The 26712-nt window shown below is 42.5% G+C and overlaps 1 protein-coding gene across 13 annotated transcripts in view; it reads right to left on the bottom strand.

Moving 5' to 3' along the window:
- The window catches only part of DUSP11 (dual specificity phosphatase 11), a 37048-nt gene extending 13977 nt beyond the window's left edge, over positions 1-23071 (bottom strand). Inside the window, exons 1-11 of one of the 13 annotated variants that reach the window (XM_075858476.1) lie at positions 22804-23071; positions 13970-14045; positions 13756-13887; positions 12250-12373; positions 11433-11493; positions 11234-11280; positions 3645-3720; positions 1737-1844; positions 1405-1512; positions 1077-1169; positions 757-849 (exon numbers count right to left, since the gene is read on the bottom strand). In XM_075858476.1, coding sequence (XP_075714591.1) covers positions 757-849; positions 1077-1169; positions 1405-1512; positions 1737-1844; positions 3645-3720; positions 11234-11280; positions 11433-11493; positions 12250-12373; positions 13756-13887; positions 13970-14045; positions 22804-22910 — 1025 coding nt within the window. In that variant the 5' untranslated portion in view covers positions 22911-23071. The remainder of the gene's footprint in view (positions 1-756; positions 850-1076; positions 1170-1404; positions 1513-1736; positions 1845-3644; positions 3721-11233; positions 11281-11432; positions 11494-12249; positions 12374-13755; positions 13888-13969; positions 14046-22803) is intronic. The other 12 variants (XM_075858470.1, XM_075858466.1, XM_075858469.1 and 9 more) reach the window with 12 other exon arrangements.
- Between the last annotated feature and the right edge of the window lie 3641 nt (positions 23072-26712).

Here is a 26712-nt window from a genome sequence, read left to right as displayed (position 1 = left end):
TCAGTTCCTGCTCTGCTGCAAAAAGCGCTATTCGTTCTCATTCACTCAGTTAAAGTTTTAAGGCCTTTTTGACCAAATCCGGCAATGAATCACAAAAGTTGAGAAGTTTTTCTATTATACTGTGGATCCAAACTGCACTTTGGGTACCTGTTCTATCGTGAAGTGCAAGTATCCAGTAGCACCTAGAGCGTACAAGACTGAATGCTCAAGCTTTAAAAAAAATAAATAAATAAATAAATTATATTCTTAGGTGTATCCTTATCAGACGGCACTGCATCTGGTGGTAACACGAATCAGAACTAATCTTTGGAAACACTATTCACGCCACCATTATAGCTGTGCAAACGCATTCGTTAACATAATCAAACGCGTTTCCGCAACTTGATAGATAGATCCCGGATTGATGGATGCCAGGTAAATATGAGTGTTTTATGATCTAAGGAATTAAAAATTAATTGTTTTTTAAATTTACTAAAAGTTACTAAATTGAGCTGATTCTTGACTTGAGGTTTATTAAATCCAGCACTACTTTATACAGAAGAAAAACAATGCTTTATTTATGGAAAAGCTAAATACAAATACACTAGTGTCAGGGAGTAATCAAAACGCGTTTCCACAACTTTGATCGATAAATCACGGATTTATGGATATCAGGTAAATATAAATGTGAGCGTTTTATGATCTAAGGAATTAACAATGAATGTTTTTTTCTAGAAATTATACACAAGTTACTAAATTGAGTGCTCGAGAAATTACCCATGTCTACCGGGTGGAGGTGGTCGTGAATTAGAATTCTTTCCTGGGACATGTTGCTGATTCTTGACTTGAGGTTTATTAAATCCAGCACTACTTTATACAGAAGAAAAACAATGCTTTATTTATGGAAAAGCTAAATAAAAATACACTAGTGTCAGGGAGTAATCAAAACGCGTTTCCACAACTTTGTCTGATCGATAAATTACGGATTGATGGATATCAGGTTAATATGGGTGTTTTATGATCTAAGGTATTAAAAATTAATGTTTTTTTTCTAGAAATTATACACAAGTTACTAAATTGAGTGAGAGAGAAATTACCCTTGACTCCCGGGTGGAGGTGGTTGTGAATTAGAATTCTTTCCTGGGAGGTGTTGCTGATTCTTGACTTGAGGTTTATTAAATCCAGCACTACTATATAAAGAAGAAAAAAAATGCTTTATTTATGGAAAAACTAAATACAAATGCACTAGTGTCAGGGAGTAATCAAAACGAGTTTCCACATCTTGCTGTCTGATCAATAAATCACGGATTGATGGATGGCAGGTAAATATAAATGTGAGCGTTTTATGATCTAAGGAATTAAAAATTTATGTTTTTTTTCTAGAAATTATACACAAGTTACTAAATTGAGTGCTCGAGAAATTACCCTTGACTCCCAGGTTGCACCACCGGACGTGGAGGTGGTCGTGAATTAGAATTCTTTCCTGGGACGTGTTGCGGATTCTTGACTTGAGGTTTATTAAATCCAGCACTACTTTATACAGAAGAAAAAAAATGCTTTATTTATTGAAAAGCTAAATACAAATGCACTAGTGTCAGAGTAATCAAAACGCGTTTCCACAACTTTCTCTGATCGATAAATGACGGATTGATGGATGCCAGGTAAATATGGGTGTTTTATGATCTAAGGAATTAACAATGAATGTTTTTCTCTAAAAATTATACACAAGTTACTAAATTCAGTGCTCGAGAAATTACCCATGACTCCCGGGTTGCACCGCTGGACGTGGAGGTGGTCGTGAATTATAATTCTTTCCTGGGACATGTTGCTGATTCTTGACTTGAGGTTTATTTAATTCAGCACTACTTTATAAAGAAGAAAAAAATGATTTATGGAAAAGCTAAATACAAATGCACTAGTGTCAGGGAGTCAAAGAGTGACCGTATCACAATAGAAGTCCACTTTATTTTCCCATAAAGCCTACTATACCTGCACTGCACCTCCCAACCACTGCCGCCTTACAAAGACATCAAAATGTATTTTACAAAACATCCCATTTTGTTTTTAGTTTCCCTTAGTTTACTTAGGTAGTGGATGTCATAGTTGTGATGACAAGCAATCACGAGAGGTTGTCACAGCCATGAATCGATCACACATCAAATGTATCTGTACAGCTATCTCATTTACATTTATAACATCTATCCATAGGGTAGGGCAGGGTCAGCAACATTTGAAACTCTAGCTATTGTAAAGCCCTGTTCAGTTTCCTGGCCGTGATTTTCGCCCGAGGCCATTGAGCGCCGGGGGCAAAAAAACGCTTTCTCTGCCTTCATGTGATTTCAATGGGTGGTCAAAGGCTTCCGCGGCAAGATAGAGCATGCTGCTTTTAAACTACAACACCCAGCATGACATGATAGCCAAATGCTTCATTATTCCAGCCAAAGGTTGGATGCTTTATACAAGCCTATCGGAGATACTAAAACTGTAGCTCCATTTTGACCAAGTATTTAGAAAACGTATGAAATAGTAATTCTGGCACGCGTTGGTGCTGCGTGGGTTCTCCTGTACTGCAAGGTATCGGCAATGCCTGTGAGCTCTGTTATGTGGCATTGAGGTCGGCTCGGAGGCTGCTCCTCCTGGACGCGTGTCACCTCAGGAGAGGATGTGGAGTTGTGGGCTTCTGCTGCTTGTTGTTCTGACCCTCAGCAGCTGCAGTCTGACCGAGAATAGAAGATACGGCCGCCATGAAATCCTGGGGCTCAGGAGGACTGGCTATAGACCCTAAAAGGGATAATCTTGCTTGGGAAAACATGGGAGGAAATCTATGGTTGGTGAAGGCCCCGGCGCCCAGTAGGTCTGCTGTTGTGAGCACTCTGGATATGGAGGAATGCATTGGGGTACATGGAGCAGTCGGATTGCTGAATGATTTTTTAATGTCTCGCTGTGAGTTGTTCTTATGATCTATGTATGTAGTTAGTGGCATGTGCATGCTTTTACTGGCCAAATGTAGTAATTTCTTACCATAGAGCAATACATTTCTATTCTAATTTGCATCTGCAGTGACTTGGTAAGCATGTTGAATATAAGAAGGAAGACCGTGATTTTGGTTGTCTAAAGAAACCTTTAGCCTCTTGCCAAACATAGTTTAGAAGTAAATTGCTATGTATCATATGCACTAAACTACAATTAACCCCTTATTGACCGGGCCTGAAAAAGACCTTAATGACCAGCTAAATTTTTCTGTTTTTGCCCCTCTGCCTTTCAGCAGCCATAACTTTTTTATTTTTTCACCGACGCGACTGTATGAGGCCTTGTTTTATGCGAGAGAAATAGTATTTTTTTCCCCCACAGTTGGGGTAAATTAAAAAAAATTTTTATGGTGTGAATATAGGAAAAAGCGATTCTCGACATTGTTTTTCTTGTTTCTTTTTTTTATCCCGTTCACGTTACACACGTAGGTCCCCAGGGCTGACTGCAGAGGGATTCCCTGGTTTTGGATTGCATCACAGGAATCCGGGTGATGTGATCAAAGAGGGGAAGTCCCTTTGATCATGCCGCGGTCACAGCCACTGACACTGCCACAGCCACTGACATTAAATGTATACATTAAATACCAGTTAAGGTTTCTTATAGTGAGTATTACAGGCCTTCTCTATATGGCTTACCTTCTAGATTTGGCATGTAAAAGGTCATCTAGATAATTTGTTCTTTCTATGCTGTGTCCACGACTGTTGTTGAATTCTGCAAAAGATTAAATTAAAAGGGTTATACCACCAATATATTATATTCATTGTATAGATAATAAACAATTAACATGCTATTAACCCCTTCCCGACATCCGCTGTATATATACGGCGCTGTCGGGAGGTGCTTCCCGCAAAGCGCCGTATATGTACGGCGCAGTGGTGCGGGCTCAGAAGCAGAGCCGGCACCATCACCGCGAGGTGACAGCTGTATTATACAGCTGGCACCCTCTTGTAACTGCCAGGACCGGAGCTATTCTCCGTTCCGGCAGATTAACCCCTCAGATGCTGCGCTCAATAGAGGTTTTCACCCGATCGGCAACCGAGTGATGCAATCGCTGGGTTGCTGTGGCAATCGGACGCCAGAAAATGGCGTCCTCATAGGCTTGCTGTCAGTGAATAACTGACAGCGCTAATACACTGCACTACGTATGTAGTGCAGTGTATTAGAGTAGCGATCGGGGCATCAGGCCCTCATGTCCCCTAGTGGGACAAGTAAAAAAAAGTAAATAAAAATGTGGTAAAACAATAAAAACACTCACATTTCAAATAAAAATAAAGCTAAACTGACTTTTTTCCCATAGTAAGTCTTTTATTATGGGAAAAATCATAAAAATAAAAAAAAAACTATACATAATTGGCATCGCCGCGTCCGTAACGACCCAAACTACAAAACTATTATGTAATTTATCCCGCACGGTGAACGCTGTAAAAAAAAAACAACATGAAAAACAACGCCAGAATCTTTGTTTTTAGGTCACATCTCCTTCCAAAAAATGCTATAAAAAGTGATCAAAAAGTCACATTTACTCCAAAATAGTACCAATAAAAACGGCAATCCGTCCCGCAAAAAATAATCCCTGACACCGCTTTGTGCACGCAAAAATAAAAAAGTTATGGGTCTTAGAATGGCGACACAGAAAACAAATGATTTTATAAAAAAAAAGTGATTTTATTGTGCAAAAGCTGCAATACATAAAAAAACCTATATAAATTTGGTATCGCCGTAATCGTATCGACCCGCAGAATAAAGCTAACATGTAATTTAGGGCGCACTGTGGATGCCGATAAAAAAACCAATAAAAAACTATTCCAGAATTGCTTGTTTTTGGTAATTTCCTTTACCAAAAAATGAAATACAAAGTGATCAAAAAGTCGTATGTGTTCTAAAATGGTACCAATAAAATCTACAGCCCGTCTCGCAAAAAACAAGCCCGCACACCGCTCAATCAACTGAAAAATAAAAAAGTTACGGCACTAGTAATGCGGTGATGAAAAAACATCTCAATGCGCAGGCCGGAGGCGAACATTCCTTCAGTTTCAGGGCCCTAGTATTTAGGAACTAGGAAAGGGAAGGGACATAGCACATCCGCTGGAAGCGAGGGTGCCCGTATTATACCAGCGCAACACTTTCCCAGCAAAATTTCCCAAACTACGAAGGAGAAAAAGTCCACAAAAGGTGCAGAGCGTTACAGAAGGGGGGATAAGAAAGAAAACCGTTTATCAGTGTGACACCAGCCTGTGCATAACGGATCGCTTCACAGCGTAACACACATCTATGGATAATTGTATTATTTACCCCATTATTATACCCTCTTATTATGCCCTGATGTACTCCGCACAGATTACATATGCCACCACAAACGGAAATACCAGCAAAACCCCAAACAGAACTATTACCAAGCAAAATCCATGCTCAAAATGGCGGTCTTTCCCTTCTTAGCCCTACAGTGTGCCCAAACAGCAATTTATGCCCACAAGTAAGGCATTACCATACCCGGGAGAACCCACTTAATTTATGGGGTAAGATTCTCTAGGGGCACAACTTGTGCGGTGAATGGGCAGATCAGTGGAGAAATTGCAATTTTCACTTTGCACAATCCACTGCGTATTCATTTCTGAAAAACACCTGTGGAGTCTAAATTGTCACTACATCCCTTGATAAATGCCTTTAGGGGTGTAGTTTCTAAAACGGGGTCACTTTTGTTTGGTACATCAGGGGTTTTGCAAATGCAACATGGCGTCCGCAAAACCTTTCCAGCAAAATCTACGCTCCAAAAGATAAATACCGCTCCTTTTCTTCTGAATGCTCCCATATACGTAAACAGCTGCTTATAACCACATATGGGGTGTTACCGTTCTCGGGAGAAATTACTTTACAAATGTTGGGGTGCTTTTTCTTCTCTATTCCTTGTAAAAATGAAAAATGTGTATCTAAAACTACATCTAGTTGGAAAAAAAAATTATTTTTCATTTTCATGGCTTAATTCTAATTAATTCAGCAAAAAACCTTTGGGATCAAAATTTTCACTATACCCCTAGATGATTCCTCAGGGGGTGCTGTTTCCCAAATGGAGTCACTTTTGGGGTGTTTCCACTGTACTAGTACTACAGGGGCTCAGCAAATATGACATGACACCCAGAAACCAATCCAAAATCCAAATGGTGCTCCTTCCATTCTGAGCCCTACCGTGTGTCCAAACAGATGTTTGTGACAACATGTGGGGTATTGTTTTACTCGGGAGAAGTTGCTTTACAAATGTTGCGGTGCTTTTTCTCCTTCAGTTCTTGTGGAAATGAAAAAAAAAATATCTAAACCTACATTTTCTTTGAAAAAATTAGATTTTAATTTTTACGGCCTACTTACAATAAGTTCTGTAAAACACCTGTGGGGTCAAACTGCTCACTGTACCCCTAGATAATTTCCTCATGGGGTGTAGTTTCCAAAATGGGGTCACTTGTTGGGGGTTTCCACTGTTTTGTCACCTCAGGGGCTTTGCAAATGTGACATGGCCTCCGCAAACCATTCCTGCTAAATTTGAGCTCCAAGAGCCAAATGGCGCACTTTCCATTCTAAGCCCTGCCGTGTGTCTAAACAGCCGTTTATTACCACATGTGGGGTATTGTTTTACTCGGGAGAAATTGCTCTACAAATGTTGTGTTGCTTTTACTACTTTAGCTCTTTTGGAAATGAAAAAAAATTAGCTAAACCTACATTTTATTTGAAAAAATGTAGATTTTCATTTTCATGGCCTAGTTCCAAACATTTTTGCAAAAAAACTGGCAGGTCAAAATGCTTGTACACCCCTAGATAAATTCCCCGACGGGTGTAGTTTCCCAAATGGGGTCACTTTTGGGAGGTTTCCACTGTTTTAGTTCCACTAGACCTGTTCAAAGCTGACATGGTGCCTAAAATCTTCTAATAGAAAGGAGGCCCAAAATCCACCAGGTGCTCCTTTGCTTCTGAGGCCGGTGCTTCAGTCCAGTAGCACGCTAGAGCCACATGTGGGATATTTCCTAAAACTGCAGAACCTGGGCAATAAATATTGAGTTGCATTTTTTGGGTAAAACATTCTGTGGTACAAAAAAAATGGATTCAAAATGAATTTCTGGAAAAAAAATAATGAACTTTGTAAATTTCACCTCTACTTTGCCTTAATTTCTGCGCAATGTCTAAAGGGTTAAGAAACTTTCTAAATGCTGTTTTGAATACTTTGAGTGGTGCAGTTTTTAAAATGGGGTGACTTATTGGGGGTTTCTAATATCTAAGGACCTCAAAGCCACTTCACAACTGAACTGGCCCCTGTAAAAATAGCATTTTGAAATTTTCTTGAAAATGTGAGAAATTGCTGCTAAAGTTCTAAGCCTTGTACCTTGTAACGCCCTAGAAAAATAAAATGATGATCAAAAAACGATGCCAATCTAAAGTAGACATATGGGGATGTTAGTTAGCAACATTTTTGTGTGGTATAACTGCCTGCCTTACAAGCAGATACATTTAAATTGAGAAAAATGCTAATTTTTCGCTAAATTTTGGTGTTTTTCACAATTAAATACTGAATGTATCGGGCAAATTTTGCCAGTAACAAAGTCCAATGTGTCACGAGAAAACAATCTCAGAATCGCTTGGATAGGTAAAAGCATTCCGGAGTTATTACCACATAAAGTGACACGTCAGATTTGAAAAATGAGGCTCTGTCAGGAAGGTCAAAAGCGGCCAAAGAGGGAAGGGGTTAAAAGAACAATTCAGTAAAGAGTTCTATTTGAATACATAGTACAGCGCCACCTGGTGTATAAAGTGTATAGCAAAGTGCACATCCACCTAATGTGCTCCGTCACTCTCTCCCCACAGCCAGTTCTCTGCATAGTGATCCTATGTTCACAACAGAGCAGCCAATAGAAAAAGCTTTCTGCTCTGCTGGTCAGGGAAGGAGCAGAGCCTCTGCAGTAGCATGAGCCATGACTCCTACTTCGCTGGTTAGGGCTGTAAAGTTCTGCATCCTGACCGCTAACATGAACCCTGCACATGCCCACTTAGTCTTTATAGCTTTATTTCATTCCATTGATTTGTTGGGGTAGTGCATACTGTGGATGTCACACAGTATATGCTTTCACTAATCTGTTACCTATCTGTAGGGAAGGTAAGAAGAAACTATAAGGTCAGCTGCCAGAAGGGAAGACAACTGCTTCTGGTCAGAGCCCTCTCCCAGCAGCACAGATTAGCAGGAGCACCGGGGACGGACACAGAAGCAGAAAATAGGAGAAAAGTATTTGTGTATGCTAGAAGCCCTGCAAGTTACTTTAACCATTCAGGAAGCGGCCTATTTTGAGCATTCAGGCACCGTTTAACTAACGCGTGCTAGAAACGGCTCAACTGCTATAACTTTTTTATTTGTTGGGCTAGCGACTTGATTTTTGCGCTCTTTTTTTTTCAGTATACTATGCAGCTTTCTTTTTTTTATAATTTTTATACACATCCTATTAGCTTTTTTTTAGAATTTCTAGGCTTAAACTTTGAAAATTAAACTACATTTTTTTTTTTACTTTTTAGCAACTCTAACCACTTTTCTGGTAATATTTTTACCCTAAAATAGACCTTTTATTTGTGATAGTTACGGTCTACCGGTTCAGTGCTAGCATTACAACAATGATTGGAGGGGGGACTACGTTTTTTTTGGGGTGAGTATTTTATGTGTATTTATTATTAAAAAAAAGTTTGCACTTTTGACATTTTTTTATTTTTTATTATGGTCTGTCCCTCAAAAGGTCAGAAAAGACCTTTGTGGGACTTTATTTTTCTTCTTTTACACCATGTTTATCCACTGTAACTGGGGCTGCACAGCAGCGTTACAGGGGAAATCAGCCCTCTCATAGTGACTATTGTCACGAATAGGGCTGTGCTGGGTCTAGTAAGACCCAGCACAGCCTGCCACTAACGGCACCTGGCAATCATGTGACTAGTCACATGATCCCCGGGACGATTATAGGAAGCAGCTATGCCACTATTCATATACACAGCGCTCAGTGAAAGCGGCCTTTATTTTCTCAGGGTCCCCGGCAGTCACTGACTGCTGGGGTGCCGACATTCTTCTGCCCGATCGCTTGTAAGGACTCTATGGCGCAGGTTTTAGGGACCCGATCGCATATACAAAGCCGGCGGTCAGGAACTGGTTAAAACAGTTTTTAACATAATTTCTGGACTTTAGTTATAAACATAATTCATGGGATCGCCCCTTTAATTAATGTCACCATTAGGTGGTATTTGGGCTAGAAGCTAGACAATCATCCTCTCTCCTCTGACTACTTACCTCAGGGCTAGAGGTAGTTAATGATGCTTTTCTGATCCACTATTTTTATGGTTCTCTTGTAAAGGAACTAGTCAGAGAAATGTTTCAGGTGGATTTATGCATTACTATTTAGTAATGCTAGTAAGCGGGTTGATGCCGTGAAAACACTTCAATCTAAGCGAAATAGTCACCTGCACAGTGGAATGTATAGAACAGCTGCAGAGGTTACCTGTCCAAGTGAAGAAGTCACAGGGAAATAAGTATTATGGCTAGAGCTCAACTTTATGTAACGGACTGGTTGTTATGGGCAACTTCTACACTTTTCCTCTGCAGTAGTTTCAATAGTTTTTACATTTGCTGTGTGAATGTGTATGTAACTGTACAGTATCAAATACGGTTTCAATTGGACAGCATGGCACATATCACTTGACCACTGCCAGGTCTAGTATGTGAATGTGCATTTGCAGCACAAGTCTGCCATAACTGTCCGCTAAATGCATTAGCTACTGGTTTAGAATACATGAACGTGCTGTGGATTGCTAGTTTAGGCCCAGTTGACATTGCGTTTTGGCCTTTCTTCGGTGGTATACATCGGGATGACTCACGAGCTATACCTCCAACACAAGGCTGCAACGTATTCCACCGTATAGCATGAAGCGCGATAAGTCGCCCTGGGACTTCGGCCCTGGTAAAGCTCCTGACATCACTGAACATTTCTGAATAGTGACGTCACAAGCTTCCTCAGGGCCAGTGTTTTTGGGCAGAGAAAGCATAAGGAATCGCTCTGCCCAGGGACACCATCCCTGGGGAACCTCCTGACGTTACTGTCCATATATGGACAATGATTCTAGGAGCTCTGTGATGCTGGGGTCCACAGCCAGAGAAGCAAATGCACTTTGGCCAGGGACTCCAGACACCACCTTCATGGCAGCCTTATTTCCCCGTGACAGTAAGAACTTTAAAGGGTAACTAAACGTTCGACACACTTCGGACATGTCAGAAGTTTTGATTGGTGGGGGTCCGAGCACTGAGACCAATCGCTAAAACGAAGAGGCAGAAGTGCTCATCTGAGTGCAAAGCAGCGTAGTTGCGGTTTGGCTTTTTCCAAAAAGCCGATGTATCGGAGTACGGGCTTATAGGCTTTCCATTGAGCCCATACGCCAATATATTGATATCCGGAAAAAGCCGAACAGAAACTCAACAGCTGAGCGCTCACACGACTGCTTCTGCTGCTTCGTTTTAGCGATTGGTGGGAGTCTCAGTGCTCGGACCCCTACCAATTAAAACTTCTGATATGTCACTATGACATGTCAGAAGTTTGTCAAACGTTTAGTTACACTTAAAAGCAGCAGGTGTCCCCATCTTTGCCTGTGGAAGCTCCGCTGATAACCGACCATAGATAGACAGTTTGTGCACTGAAAAATGACGCATACATTTAATGGAGGCCTGTGATGGATGGCACACAGTGGCATACGTCACCAAAAGGCCCCCATGTTCAAAAAGCATATAACGTGCAGTACACTTTTTGTGGGATCTGGTGGGAGGGAAAAACGTACTCTACTACGCCATCTCATCCTTCAAAAAAGTTATACCGACATCTACAGGGCCAAGGAGAGGCCAAAAACACGCTCTTTTGTCCTCTGACAGGCTAATATAGCACTATGGCATGTACACTGGGAGCTTTTGTGACGAACACGCTGAAAGTAGGGTCAAAACGCGACGTGGACTAGGCTTTAGTTAACCATTATAATGTAATTGGGTGTGCAAAGTGTCCCCTTTTTCTGGCAGAAGTAAAGAGGGCCATACAATTTTTGCTGCAGAGCGCAGAAGTCAGGGGAATGATGGCACCTGCAGTTTTTTGTACTGCCCAGACACAAAATTGAGAGCAGATGGGGAAAAAAAAAAAAATGTGCCTCCTTAGATCACAAGTTATACTATACTCACTTTCTATGGCTTCAGAGGGCTCCATGCTTAGCATATCGATCAAATACCTAGAAGAAAGACAGGAAAAACTGATGCCACGAACTGAACACTAAGACAATGATTAATTTCATCAAAGACCTACAAGATTCAATGCCAATTTCTGAAGTTTTGTTCAGTTGGGGTACAGATTGCAAACTCCTGACGCATGGGGTCCACTTACCTGCAAACTAAATACCCAGTCCTGTTCAACCCATGCGTACAATGAACACCAACGAGTTTGTCTGAGAGGGAGAAAAAGTATGATTTTATTATCCATACCTGGAAGGAACTCCTAAGCACATTACGAATGGGCACCGTACAGTACATGGCTAAATGGGCGTCATAAAGTACATGATCGCACTGAGCACTGCAGAGCGAGAGCTGCTCTTTTGCAGCAGCTCAGCGCTAAGGCAAATTATAGGGGTCCCTACAGCCTAATAAAAGCTTATGGAAAGAAATTGTCCTAATGAGAGAACTCTTTAAAAAAAAAAAAAAAAATAATGCAGTACATATAAATCACGGAGTAATGCTCAATTGTATAAGAAATCTCATCAGATATATTTGTAGCCAGATGACAACCAGCCTGGCTGCCATTACAACTTTCAGAGGAGTAAACAGCCAGCTTTTCCAGATCTGTCAATGGTATAGATGTAAAGCGATGCAGCCATATGAGAATAGGGAATACATCACTGCATAACCAGGTCTATTTGTGATTTAAAAGTATGGAAAAATCTGCGTAAGCGACCCATGGAATCTGTAACGGTGGCTTTATTGGTTGTCACCCAGCTTTGCTATAATCAGATATAGCTAAAAAAAGAAAACGGCTGAATGGAATTAAAAGATGGCAGAAAAACCAGGTCTCTGGTGGGGGGGGGGGGGTGGAAATCTCTGCCTTCTAAACGGAACGATTCTGATAATAGCATTCTAATATTCTACCTATGCCACCCAAAACGCCAAGCCAGCAGCAAGGTCTATGCAGAGAAGAGGACAGGACTTACCATTCTCGGAGTTCTCACTTAGATATTGTTTTACACGGTTTTGAAACTGATTGATAACTTTAGTACTAGGTACTTGGTGTCCAATTGTGAAGATCTTAGAATACATAATTGTTTTGGGCAACTCCTATAACAGAAAATAAATAGCATTTCAATTCCTGCGTCACGTCTACTAAGATGTAGGCAGACAAGGTTGATCTGACAGTAGGCAGTTTTCATGTACCTCCTTAGGCTATGTTCACATCCGAGTTTGCCTTTCTGTTCTGTCATAGGAACAGGAAAAAAAAACCCAAAGAAAAACAGTAGTGCCAGATCCGCTGCATGACCGACACCAATGGCACCTGAATGAATCCATAAACTTTAATGGGTTCAGTTGGGTTTCCGTCATATTGCCAGACCCAATAGCGCTGCATGCTGCACTTTTTGTTGGGGAATTTTGACGGAATCCTCGACAGAGGCTCAGCGCAGATGCGAACAGAGACCTCGAATAAGGATGCGGTCTTCATATTTGCACCGAGATCCTACCACCCTATGAATTATCTCATATCCCACAAGAATAGTGACGGTACCATCTGCAGAATTTCAGCCACTTGTACTAGTAGTTGTAACGATTAAAAAGTCTCCAATGCTTTGGGTAACATTTCAGGAGAGCACTAGAGGTCACATATCAGACTTTGAACTCCGGCGTTGGTGGCTTAGGTCTACTCTATGGTCTGACCCAGGTTCATAAACACTATACATACTCGCTAGCATAGAATGGTGTTCCCCTCTCCCCTATTTAAAATATATTGATTTTTTGTAATGAAAAATTGTTTTGGGTATAAAACTATTGTAGACTAAATGACCTTATAAATTTGCATTAAAGTGGTTGTACACCGCAAAGTAATAAAGAGGTATTATGCGGAAATCCCACAAGATGGAAACATTCAGTTTGTGTGCAGTGCAATGTTTTTAAAGGGAATCTGTTATCAGACAAACATCTTCATGATGCTCATAGTACCACCCATAGCGACCACCATATGCTAATTACAGCATCTCCTAGCCCGATCAGACTCTCTTTACCAATCAGTCTAGGCGTCACCATAATTAGCGAACCCCTCACCCCCTTTTCAATGATGCCCCGAACAGGAGCATAACACTATAAGCCTCTTATAGAAACGATTATGTGGTGAGAGCTTTCCTTTAATAGAAAATGAGAACCCCCGCCCCGATCAAAAAGCAGCTCCTCCCCTCTAGGTAGTGAAGTAGATACTGATCCCTTCAAGATTATTTTTTTTTAGTAGGTGGGTGAGAATATACACACAAATGCATAGAGAAAGGAGGATTTACATCTATGTGACTGGCTGTATGTAGCTCAACTGCCGATTAGTACTTTATGTTGTGCTGGGATTTCCTGCTACGAGCGAGAGTCAGAGCTGCTTCAATCAAATGTTTTGTCCAATGGAGAAACCAAGCAGAGCTAGTAAAATAATAAAAAAACTGATAATTTTGCATTGGACCGTGATTTACCTTCGCGGAATAGTATCGCTGGGTGCAAGTTAAATCCACAATCAATCCTAGTTCCTCCTTTTGTTTCCCCACTTCCTTAAAAAGATCTGAAGGTGAAAATCGCTGCCAAGGTTTTAGTTGGATATCATACATCTGAAAGTGAACAGCATGACAGTCAGCTACGTATAGTACCACCATCAAATATGTTTTTTGTTTTTCCAGACAGTAATCTTACACTCTTTAAAGGGACTTTAAAAGCAATAAAACGTGTTCCTGGGATCCGTCTTCCCACTGGAATGTATTCTGTCCACCTGCAAGAAAATAAAAAAAAAGATAAAAAGGCATGCCCTAAATTATTTAAAAGGGTTTTTGGAGATTTGTGTACATTTTTGAAAGCATCTTTACTGTACAATGTCAGAAAATAAGTTGTTTTTTAAAAAAAAAACGGTCTTGGAAATACTTTTTCCACCGCTGCCACTTCACGCTGGGTAGTGAAGTGATGTACATTAGAACATGTCACACGACTATGCCAGTCAAATCGCCCGTATTCACACGAACCGATGCCAAACAGACTGTAAAAAAATAGAAGTTTTTTACAGCCAATTTGCACAGGTGCGGGACCCATTTTCACGGGTCTCTCAAACTCGGGCCTATTGAGGGATCCGGGAAAATGTGCAAAATTAGGACATTTTTTTCACAGGCCATTCACACGGTTTGTTAAAAAAAAACGTGTGTGAATAGCTCCATAGACAAGCATTGATTTTAATGCAGCCGTGTGATGGCCGTTAAAAACGTCAGTCACACGGCCGATTAAACTTGTCGTGTGAATAAGCCCTAAAGGTTTTTGTATGTTCCTACATTGAGCACAGTAAAGGGATTTCCCCAAATATCACGAAACACACGTGGGCAGCCAATAATCCACTTTGTTCTTGCCAGAAGCAAGAATCTACATGGCTGATAATAGGACTCATTATAGGGTGCCCAACATAAAGAATGGTAATTGAGCCTTAGGTCTAACTCCTATGTATATTTCATTGCTATTATAGTAGATACGCTTTTCCATGGAAATACAGCACAAGTTCATAACTTAGATGTGATCGATAACCGGTGGATCCCGCTGTCACCGAAGCAGTTAGTCCACTGATCTGACGGATTCGGATTTTAACGCAAGACACAGCTTCTATGTATCCAAGATACATAGAAGCTGTACCACAAAAAGGAAAACTGTTTTTTTTTTTAAATAAAAACTAAATTACAAAGTTGCATTAAACACTATAATACATTGATTTAGTTAAAAAAAATAAAAATTCTTCCAAGGTTTACATAGCCTTTAAATGACAAACATTTTTCCTACTACACAAGGGAACATTATAGAAATCTCAGAATGTTTTTTTGTGTTCAGGCTCTTAATACCAGATGCACCATTCCACAGAATTTAATGAGCAACATATTTATTTAGGTTTTTTATTATAATATTAACAATAAGTGACATTTTACAATCCTCTCATATACACTTTTGCGCACACGTACTGTAACTGCTTCCGTCTATAATCTAATCTAGCGGCTCGTGTATCAGTATGTGGTTGTTGTGAAACCGGATTCATCCCTGGGAGACAGCAGTTAGGCTACAATCAGACGGGAGTGTACGATTTGCGCGTGTTTTTCCTACATTTCATGTCCGTTGCGTATTGGCATCAGTGTGCTTTGCTTGTGGAATGCGTTTGTCACTCTTCTATGTAACTGATGCGTGAAACATGGAAAGCACACGGATGTCGTCCATGTGCTGTCCGCGGTTTTCACGCACCCAGACACATCAATGGGCAATTAGAAGCGCAAAAACACAGCAATATAGGACATGCAGTGAGTTTCACACAACGGACACGCGCTGGGTGAAAACTCACGCATGTGTGAATAGCCCCATTGAAATAAACGGGTCCATGTGCTGTCAGTGATTTCCACGCACGAACGGTTATTACGCTAGTCTGAATGAGCCCTAAGAGTTGGCACAAAGAACTTTGCATAAGGGTGGGCAAAACAGTCAACAAATATCAACCGGAACAGGATAGTGGGTGTAAGGCCTTACTCCCACGAGCGTGTTTCACGTCTAGGTGCTGTCTGGTTTAACAACGGACAGCACGATGACCCATGCAATTCAATAAGGTGATTTTCAGACAGCCTTGTGTTTTTGACAGAGCCGGTGTCCCTTGCGAGAAACTCACATCATATCCTATTCGACCAGACTCACTTGTTAAAGTCTAAAAGAAAACTGGCAGCACATGGGCGACATCTGTGCACTGTCGGTTTGAAATGAAACCAAGAAATGCATGTAGAGGAGAAAGATGGACGAGAACAACGAATGACACAGAACGCTCACTGACAACACGTACAGTCATATGCAGGAAAAACTGCACATTGTTTTGCAGATGCAAAACTGACACGCTCGTGTGACTAAGGCTTAAATTGTGTTATGGTTTGTCTGACTCCACACCAAGCTTCTGCGAGATAAGGGTTCTCATGAAAAGACAAAATTATCAGGGGTTCCCCCATGGTCAAATGGTTGGGAATTACTGTCCTGATGAGGCACAAACTCCTCCTTCTGGACAGAGACATTAAACGAGACTGGTACAATAACAAAGCTACGAGCAGCGGTCTCGGATTACCAGTAATGTTGTAGAGGTAAGTGAGAAGTGACGGCTGAGGATCAGATTAATATGCCAGGGATAGGCCAGCATTATGTGATCAGTTGGGTTCCTACTCCAGGCGCCACCACCCATCAGCTGTTTTGAAGGGGTCGCTCGGCAATTCACAGTATTAGGCTTCATGCACACGACCGTGCCCGTAATTACACAGCCCCTCGCGCAGACAGCGCCACACAGCCCCTCGCGCAGACAGCGCCACACAGCCCCTCGCGCAGACAGCGCCACACAGCCCCTCGCGCAGACAGCGCCACACAGCCCCTCGCGCAGACAGCGCCACACAGCCCCTCGCGCAGACAGCGCCACACAGCCCCCTCGCGCAGACAGCGCCACACAGCCCCTCGCGCAGACAGCGCCACACAGCCCCTCGCGCAGACAGCGCCACACAGCCCCTCTCGCCTCGCGTAGACAGCGCCACACAGCCCCTCTCGCCTCGCGTAGACAGCGCCACACAGCCCCTCTCGCCTCGCGTAGATAGCGCCACACAGCCCCTCTCGCCTCGCGTAGATAGCGCCACACAGCCCCTCTCGCCTCGCGTAGATAGCGCCACACAGCCCCTCGCGTAGATAGCGCCACACAGCCCCTCTCGCCTCGCGTAGATAGCGCCACACAGCCCCCCCCCTCTCCTTGATAGCGCCACACAGCCCCCCCCCTCTCCTTGTGTAGTGCTACACAGCCCCCCCCCCTCCACTTGTATATAGCGCTACACAGCAATCCCCCGCCCCTGTATGTAGCTATTCCGTTGAAAGTAGCAGATGCTCCGCTGCAGAAATAATGCACCATTTCCTGCAGTAAACGGTGCATATTTTGCAGTAATTTTCTCAATGCTGGGAGATGGCGATATCTCCTCTGAAAAACGCATCAATTTAGTCAACTTTCCGCAGCAGAAATTGACATGCTGCAGTCCGAAAAATACGCACCGCAGGTCAACTTCTCGTCAGAATTTTTATGCAGGGTATGGAGATTTGTTAGATCTTGCACACTGTGCTGCTACTGTATTCTGCTGCGTTTTTTCCGTCCGCAATTCTAGACGGAAAAAACGCAGCATTTCCGCAACATGTAGACGAGCCTTAATAGTGCATTCTTAGGTGCGGTTTTTACATTTTGATTTGGCAATACAGTAGATGAATTCTTTATGCTGCGGATTTAACTTTTTTAAAACTGGGCAGATACAATTTGTAAGCGGAAACGCACTATAAATGGACATGCTGCAGATTTTAAAATATGCACCGCAGGTCAATTTACATGCAGAAAAAAATCTGACGTGTAGATAAGATTTCTTGAGATCTCATTTACTTTGCTGGTACGGTATTACGCTGCGGATTTGACCGACGAAAATACATGCGGCAAATATGTCGGTTTACCTCTTTTTTTTTTAAAGAATGGAATAGCATAGTAGATTATGCTATTCCATCCTGAGAGATCCCGCACAAAAAACTTATACTACTCCTGACATTATTATGTGGACAGTGACGCCAGGAGCTTCCCAATGCCGAAGTCCCCAAACAGAGCATCACAAGTGCTCTACCCGTGGACTTTGTGCCTGGCAAAGCTCCTGACATCACTGTCCATATATGTAAAGTGACGTCAAGGGATTCTCCAGGGCCGGAATCCCTGGCCAGAGCGTTGCTGACTCTGGCCATGGACTCCGGCTTTGCAAAGCGGGGACTCCAGCCCTGGAAAAGCTCCTGACAACACTGTCCATTTATGGACAGGGACTTCAGTAGTTTCCCCAGGGCGCCGTATCCCACTTTATACCATACAGTGGGATACATTTTGGCTAAATAGAACAAAATCCAGAGCATTAAAGGGAAGGTGTCATGAATTTTTATCATATTGCTTTTAATATAATATTTTCAAAAATTGTATTTAAAGAGGCTCTGTCACCAGATTCTCAAATCCCTATCTCCTATTGCATGTGATCGGCGCTGCAATCTAGATAACAGTAACGTTTTTTTTTTGTGTTTTTTAAACGTTCATTTTTGGCCAAGTTATGAGATTATATATATATATATATATATATATATATATATATATATATATATATATATATATATATATATATATGCAAATGAGCTTTGAAATGGACAACTGGGCGTGTATTGTGTTTTTAACTGGGCGTGTTTACGTGTATGACGCTGACCAATCAGTGACCAGTCAGCGTCATACACTCCTCTCCATTCATTTACACAGCACATAGTGTTCTTACTAGAACGATGTGCAGCCACATACACAAGTGTCCTGATAATGAATACACATGACCATCCAGCCTGGACGTCATGTGTACTCAGAATCCTGACACTTCTGAATCTTTTCTGTGAGATTCCAGCAAACCACGCGTAATCTCACGAGATTACGAGGTAAACGAGATTTCGTTTCCCTTGCTGGAAATCTCACAGAAAACATTCAGAAGTGTCAGAATTCTGAATACACATGACGTCCAGGCTGGATGGTCATGTGTATTCATTATCAGGACACTTGATTAACGTTAATCTCTGTGTATGTGGCTGCAGATCGCTGCTGTGTAAATGAATGTAGAGGAGTGTATGACGCTGACTGGTCACTGATTGGTCAGCGTCATACACGTAAACACGCCCAGTTAAAAACACAATACACGCCCAGTTGGACATACGAAAAAAAACACGCCCGGTTGTCCATTTCAAAGCTCATTTGCATATATATAAAATAGCTCACAACTTGGCCAAAAATGAACTTTTAAAAAAAACAAAAAAAAAACGTTGCTGTTATCTACATTGCAGCGCCGATCACATGCAATAGGAGATAGGGGTTTGAGAATCTGGTGACAGAGCCTCTTTAATTGTGTTCTCATGTTTTACTTTTTAATGTTTTCTGACTTTTACTTCTCTATGGGGGCTGCCATTTTTTTTCCATCTCTGTATGTGTCGATCAACGACACATACAGAGATGGAATACGGCACATACAACCCCATAGAGAATGCAAACGGGAGCCGTTCCATTCTCAGTTGCGTGCGTCGTCAGTGTGGGAACGGCGCATGCGCCTCTCCCACACAGACCAAAGCAAAGCTCGTTTGTAGAGCGAAATCCGGCGCCATTTTCATGTCGACCGGAAGCCACTGCCGGACAGTAAGATGACGGCTTCCGGCCATATGTTCAACGAAGCGAAGGCGCAAGTTAGAGGAGCGTAGACCAGCGGAGGCAGGAGCAGGTAATTTATGTTCGTGTATGATGTGTGTATTATGTTCGTGTATGTTTGTGTTATACGGTCATGCTGAGCCCCGTATCTAATCCTCCTAGAACTGTGCAGTCGCTCAGAAAATGGCAGCACACAGTGTAGGAGGTTTGAAGACATTCAAACTCTTCCTTCTCCTGGCACTAGCCAGAAGAAGGGAGGGGGGATTGTGTGAGGACATTAGAGGGGAGTGTGTCCACCCCAAATTTGCAGCATACATCAATGAGGTTGCTTTACCATTCTGCAATTTTGGGAACTGCTCCCTCTAGTGGCCAGCACATGGAAATGTTATAAAATTAGAATCTAATTTATAATATTTCCTGACTTGTCAAAAAATTAAAACAATGTGTAATCACTTAAAGAGGCTCTGTCACCGGATTTTGCAACCCCTATCTGCTATTGCAGCAGATAGGCGCTGCAATGTAGATTACAGTAAAGTTTTGTTTTTTTCAAAAACGAGCATTTTTGGCCAAGTTATGACCATTTTCGTATTTATGCAAATGAGGCTTGCAAAAGTACAACTGGGCGTGTTGAAAAGTAAAAGTACAAGTGGGCGTGTATTATGTGCGTACATCGGGGCGTGTTTACTACTTTTACTAGCTGGGCGTTCTGAAGAGAAGTATCATCCATTTCTCTTCAGAACGCCCAGCTTCTGGCAGTGCAGATCTGTGACGTCACTCACAGGTCCTGCATCGTGTCGGCACCAGAGGCTACAGTTGATTCTGCAGCAGCATCAGCGTTTGCAGGTAAGTAGCTACATCGACTTACCTGCAAACGCTGATGATGCTGCAGAATCAACTGTAGCCTCTGGTGCCGATGTGGCCGTCACGATGCAGGACCTGTGAGTGACGTCACAGATCTGAACTGCCAGAAGCTGGGCGTTCTGAAGAGAAGTGGATGATACTTCTATACACAACGCCCAGCTAGTAAAAGTAGTAAACACGCCCCGATGTACGCACATAATACACGCCCACTTGTACTTTTACTTTTCAACACGCCCAGTTGTACTTTTGCAAGCGTCATTTGCATAAATACGAAAATGGTCATAACTTGGCCAAAAATGCTCGTTTTTTAAAAATAAAAACGTTACTGTAATATACATTGCAGCGCCTATCTGTTGCAATAGCAGATAGGGGTTGCAAAATCTGGTGACAGAGCCTCTTTAAGTACAACTGGGCGTGTTTAAAGTCAAGTCCAAGTGGGCGTGTATTGTGTGTGTACATCTGGGCGTGTATTGTGTGTGTACATCTGGGCGTGTTTAATTGCTTTACTAGCTGGGCGTTGTGAATGGAAGTGTATGATGCTGACGAATCAGCATCATCCACTTCTCCATTACCAGCCAGCTTCTGGCAGTTCACAGACACACAGCGTGTCCTCGCGAGATCACGCTGTGACGTCACTCACTTCCTCCCACAGGAACTTCATCGCGTCTGACGCTGTGTGTCTGTGCACTGCCAGAAGTTGGGTGTTAACGAAGAGAAGTGGATGATGCTGATTCGTCAGCATCATACACTTCTATTCACAACGCCCAGCTAGTAAAACAAGTAAAAACGCCCCGATGTACGCACACAATACACGCCCACTTGGACTTAAAGGCTCATTTGCATAAATATAAAAATGGTCATAACTTGGCCAAAAATGCTCGTTTTTGAAAAAAAAAAACACGTTACTGTTATCTACATTGCAGCGCCGATCTGCTGCAATAGGAGATAGGGATTTGAAAATCTGGTGACAGAGCCTCTTTAAAGAGGCTCTGTCAGCAGATTATAAATGCCCTATCTCCTACATAATCTGATCGGCGCTGTAATATAGATAACAGCAGTGGTTTTTATTTTGAAAAACGATAATTTTTGAGCAAGTTATGAGCTATTTTAGATTTATGCTAATTAGTTTCTTAAAGACCAACTGGGCGTGTTTTTACTTTTGACCAAGTGGGTGTTGTACAGAGGAGTGTGTGAGGCTGACCAATCAGTGTCATACACTTCTAATTGTTCCAGCCCAGCTTCTTTCACCGCACAAATCACACTGTAACAATGGGCTGGAACAATGAGAAGTGTATGACACTGATTGGTCAGCCTCATACACTTCTCTGTACAACGCCCACTTGGTCAAAAGTAAAAACACGCCCAGTTGGTCTCTAAGAAACTAATTAGCATAAATCTAAAATTGTTCATAACTTGCTAAAAAATGATCGTTTTTCAAAATAAAAACCACTGTTCTCTACATTACAGCTCCGATCAGATTATGTAGGAGAGGGCACTTATAATCTGGTGACAGAGCCTCTTTAAATAAGAATTGTTTAACTGAAAAAATATATAATACTTTCTAGCGACACATTCCCTTTAACCGGTGACTGCCTGCTCCATGGTTCCCTTCACTGTAAGGGCCTGTTCACATCACCGTTCGCTTTCCGTTCCGGGGTTCCGTCGAAGGTTTTCGTCGGGTGAACCCCGCAACGGAAAGTCAAACTGAAACCACAGCTTCCATTTCAGTCACCATTGATAGCAATGGTGATGGAAACATCGCTAATTGTTTCCGTTCGTCACCATTCCGGCAGGTTTCTGGTTTTCCAACGGAATCGATAGTGCAGTCGACTCCGCCGTTGATTTAGTCAGAAAACCGGAAACCTGCTGGAATGGTGACGAACGGAAACAATTAGCGATGTTTCCATCACCATTGCTATCAATGGTGACTGAAACTGAAGCTGCTGTGGTTTCACTTTCACTTGCGGAGTTCACCGGACATAAACCTCCGACGGAACGGAAAGCGAACAGTGATGTGAACAGGCCCTTAGTGACATCAGCACTAAAATCAGTTAATGTGTATAACACACAAACGTGAGCGCCACACTTTCCGTTGCCCACCCCCGATAATAGAGGAGGGGGTGGACAATTTAGCTGTATGGGGCCCAGAAATTCCTCATGGTGGCCCTGCACACACCTCTGTGTGTGTGTGTGTGTATATATAATATATATATATATATTATTGCTTGCATAAGATTAGTTATATGTTAGCAGCTGTTATTGTTAGCCCTAAGGTCAGGGAGATTTGCTTTCTCTCCTCTACCACTAGGATCTAGCCTCTGCCCTCCACCCGAGGGTCTCTTCCCGAACCCCCGGCTCATCATGCACAGCAGTCCCCGACTATGATGCCTCCTCTTACCGGTCAGGTATAGATTGCTTCATGATTGCAGACTGGAGGTGGATGTGACCGGAGACAGGGACCCGGAGAAACGAAACTCGAAACTTCAGTAGCACGCACGCTACCATCCAGACCACGACATTGCTGAGCCCAGGCCACGTCACAGGCGGCGCGCAGGACGATGACGTACTTGCACTGGCCGGAAGGGCGCCATATTTGTTTAGGGCAAAAAACTTTTTTCATCTTATATCTTTTTTTTTCTTCGAAGTGAGGTAATCATGTGATATCGTGATTCTATAGTGAAAGATGCATATTCATAGTAATGGGAAATTCAGCAATGCAGATGTTAATCACCCCAATAAGCTTCTCCTATTGGGGTGTCAGGTTTTATCATGGCAAATAATTATGATGTATGTTAGCTTGTTTTAGGCACCATTCATATCATAACCTCTAACATTGTAAAAAAGGAAAAACTAGTTTGCAACAATTCAACTATTCTGCCCCCTGCAAACATACCCTCCAATATTTGAATGAATTAAATAAAAATATAGTTACAACCCCCCTCACAATACATACCGCTCCCAATTATCCTGTGTCTCCAAATCGGATTAGAGTTCCACCTGATCTGATGGTCATTGAGCACAAATTCGGAAGTCTACTTGTAAGAACGCTCAAAACATGCTGATTCTGGAAACACCCTTTAAGGTTTTATTTACGTACCTCCCAACTTTGTAGTTTTGAAAAGAGGGGCACATTTCTCACGTTAAGCCACGCCTCTAACCTGGCCCATACACACCCAGTTCAGCCCACCCAGTACAATGCTCCCGTAGAAGCCCCTACATAGTATAATGCCCCTATAACTGACGCCCACATAGTATAATACCCTGTAGCTGCCCTCCACACTGTATAATGCCCACATAGCTTCCCTCCACACAGTATAATGCCCCCATAGCTGCCCTCCACACAGTATAATGCCCCCATAGCTGCCCTCCACACAGTATAATGCCCCCATAGCTGCCCTCCACACAGTATAATGCCCCCATAGCTGCCCTCCACATAGTATAATGCCCCCATAGCTGCCCCAGCACAGTATAATGCCCCATAGCTGCCCTCCACACAGTATAATGCCCCATAGCTGCCCCCACAAAGTATAATGCTCCCATAGCTGCCCCCACACAGTATAATGCCCCATAGCTGCCCTCCACACCGTATAATGTCCCCCATAGCTGCCCTCCACACAGTATAATGCCCCATAGCTGCCCTCCAACAGTATAATGTCCCGCAAAGCTGCCCTCCACACAGTATAATGTCCCCCATAGCTGCCCTCCACACAGTATTATGCTCCCATAGCTGGCCCCACACAGTATAATGTCCCCCATAGCTGCCCTCCACACAGTATAATGTCCTCCATAGCTGCCCCACACAGTATAATGTCCCCCATAGCTGCCCTCCCCACAGTATAATGTCCTCCATAGCTGCCCTCCACACAGTATAATGTCCCCCATAGCTGCCCTCCACACAGTATATTGTCCCCCATAGCTGCCCTCCACACATTATAATGTCCCCCATAGCTGCCCCACACAGTATAATGTCCCCCATAGCTGCCCCCACAAAGTATAATGCTCCCATAGCTGCCCTCCACACAGTATAATGCCCCATAGCTGCCCTCCACACCATTTTAGGGTACATATAATTTTTTTTATTAACTTTTAGTAACTTTTTTGGGGGGGATTATAAAAAAAACCTGATATTCCGACATTGTTCTATGCATTTTTTAATTGACGCCGTTCACTGTGCAGCGTAAATAACATGTTACCTTTATTCTATGGGTCGGTACGATTACGGCGATACCACATATGTAGAGGTTTTTTATGTTTTACGACTTTTGCACAATAAAAACACTTTTGAACTAAAATTATTTGTTTTTGCATCGTTGCTTTCCAAGAGCCGTAACTTTTTTATTTTTCCATCATTGTAGTGATTTTTTGGGCTTGTTTTCTGCGGGACGAGACGTAGTTTTGATTTGTACTGTTTTAGGGTGCATGGGACTTATTGATTCATTTTTATTATGACTTTTTTGGGGGGCAATGGAAAAAAATTGCAATTTCGCCATTGTTTTTTGCGTTTTTTTTTTTACGGTGTTCACCTTGCGGTTTAAATTACATATTAACTTTATTAATGGAGTCATTACGGTCGCGGCGATACCATATATGTGTACTTTTATTTATTTTTTACACTTACTAAATAAAACCACTTTTTATTGAAAAAAATGGTTTTATTTATTTTTTTACTGTAATTTTTATTAATAATCTTTATTTCACTTTGATTACTTATTTTATTAGTCCCACTAGGGGACTTTACTGTGCGATCTTCAGATCGCTGCTATAATGCTTTGGTATACTTCGTATACCAGAGCATTATTGCCTGTCAGTGTAAATCTGACAGGCAATCTGTTAGGACGTGCCTCCGGCGCGTCCTAACAGGCATATGTCCAGGGCAGACCTGGGGGCTTTTATCAAGCCCCCGGCTGCCATGACACCCCATCGGAGACCCGCGATTGCATTTGCATTTAACGGGTTAAACGGCCGCGATCGAAGTAAACTTCGATCGCGGTCGTTGGAGCAGGAGCTCAGCTATCATCAGCACGGGGACCCGTGCAGGACTTAGACTAGGCTCACGTGAAAAGGCGTCTGCCTAGCCTAAGGCCCCTTAGTGACGAAAGGCGAAAAGGCGTATTGTTGGTCACTAAGGGGTTAAACATGAGAGGGAAAAATAATTCCCCATTATGTAACTCTGCTACCTGACAGGGGGAAAAAATCATCCACCAGAGGGAAAAATGTTTCCCCATGGCGGAGTACCATAAAGTAACACCTGGGATTTAGACATGATGGGGAAACATTTTTCCCTGTGGTGGATGACTTTTCAGCTGACAGGTAGCAGAGTTACATGAAGGGGAACTATTTTTCATTGATGTCTAGTTTCTATTGCGGCGCAGGGGAGAAGACAGAAGTCTGCTGGAGGTGAGGAGAAGTTTTTTTATTTTTCATACTGCAAACTTTTTTTTTGTTTTGCAGGTTTCGCTGAACCGTTTGAAGTACATCGTAGATTTGTTTGACTACTGCGATGATCTACGGTTTTGTAAAATAAAATGGTCAAAGAGGGTCTTGTGGGGAATTTTTATTTCAATCAAAAAATTTTTCCTTATGTGTTTTTTTAATACTTTATTAGCACCTTATTAATGGCCGCTGGTTGTTTGACAACGTCCATTACTAAGGTGGAGCTTAGTGTTAGCCAGTTAGAAGGCTGCAACTAACCCCCCATTATTACCACGGTACCCACCGCCACCAGGGGTATCGGGAAGAGCCGGGTACCATCCAGTACCCGACCATCTGTAGCGCAGGTCGGGTACTGGGGTGGCCGAAGGCTGGTATTATGAGGCTGGGAAGGGCCAAAAACCATAGCCCTTCCCACCCTGGTAATGCTAGGCTGTGGCTGCTTTATTGTATCTGGCTGGTTAGGAAAAAAAGGGGGGCCCACTTTGTTTTCTTCAATTTATAAAACATTTTTTTTTTTAAACAACAATGTGTGGTCCCCCCCATTTTTATAACCAGCCAGATACAATAATGCAGCAGCAGCCTAGCATTACCAGGGTGGGAAGGCCCATTGTTTTTGACCTACTGATGGTCGGGTACTGGATCATACCCGGCTCTTCCCACTACCCCTGGTGGCGGTGGGTCCCAGGGTAATAATGGGGGGTTAGTTGCAGCCTTTTTACTGGCTAACACTAAGCCCCTCCTTAGTAATGGACGCTGTCAGACAACTGCCATTACTAAGGCGCTAATAAAGTATTAAAACAAAAAGAGACATAAGAAAATCCTCTTTGACTATTTAAAAAAAAAAAAAAAAAGTTTTAAACTATTTTTAAAAAAA

The sequence above is a fragment of the Rhinoderma darwinii genome, chromosome 3 (assembly GCF_050947455.1).
Source record: "Rhinoderma darwinii isolate aRhiDar2 chromosome 3, aRhiDar2.hap1, whole genome shotgun sequence".
In the NCBI taxonomy this organism is placed as follows: domain Eukaryota; kingdom Metazoa; phylum Chordata; class Amphibia; order Anura; family Rhinodermatidae; genus Rhinoderma; species Rhinoderma darwinii.
The sequence above is the reverse complement of the archived record's forward strand: the minus strand, read 5'-3'. Positions and strand labels throughout refer to the sequence as shown.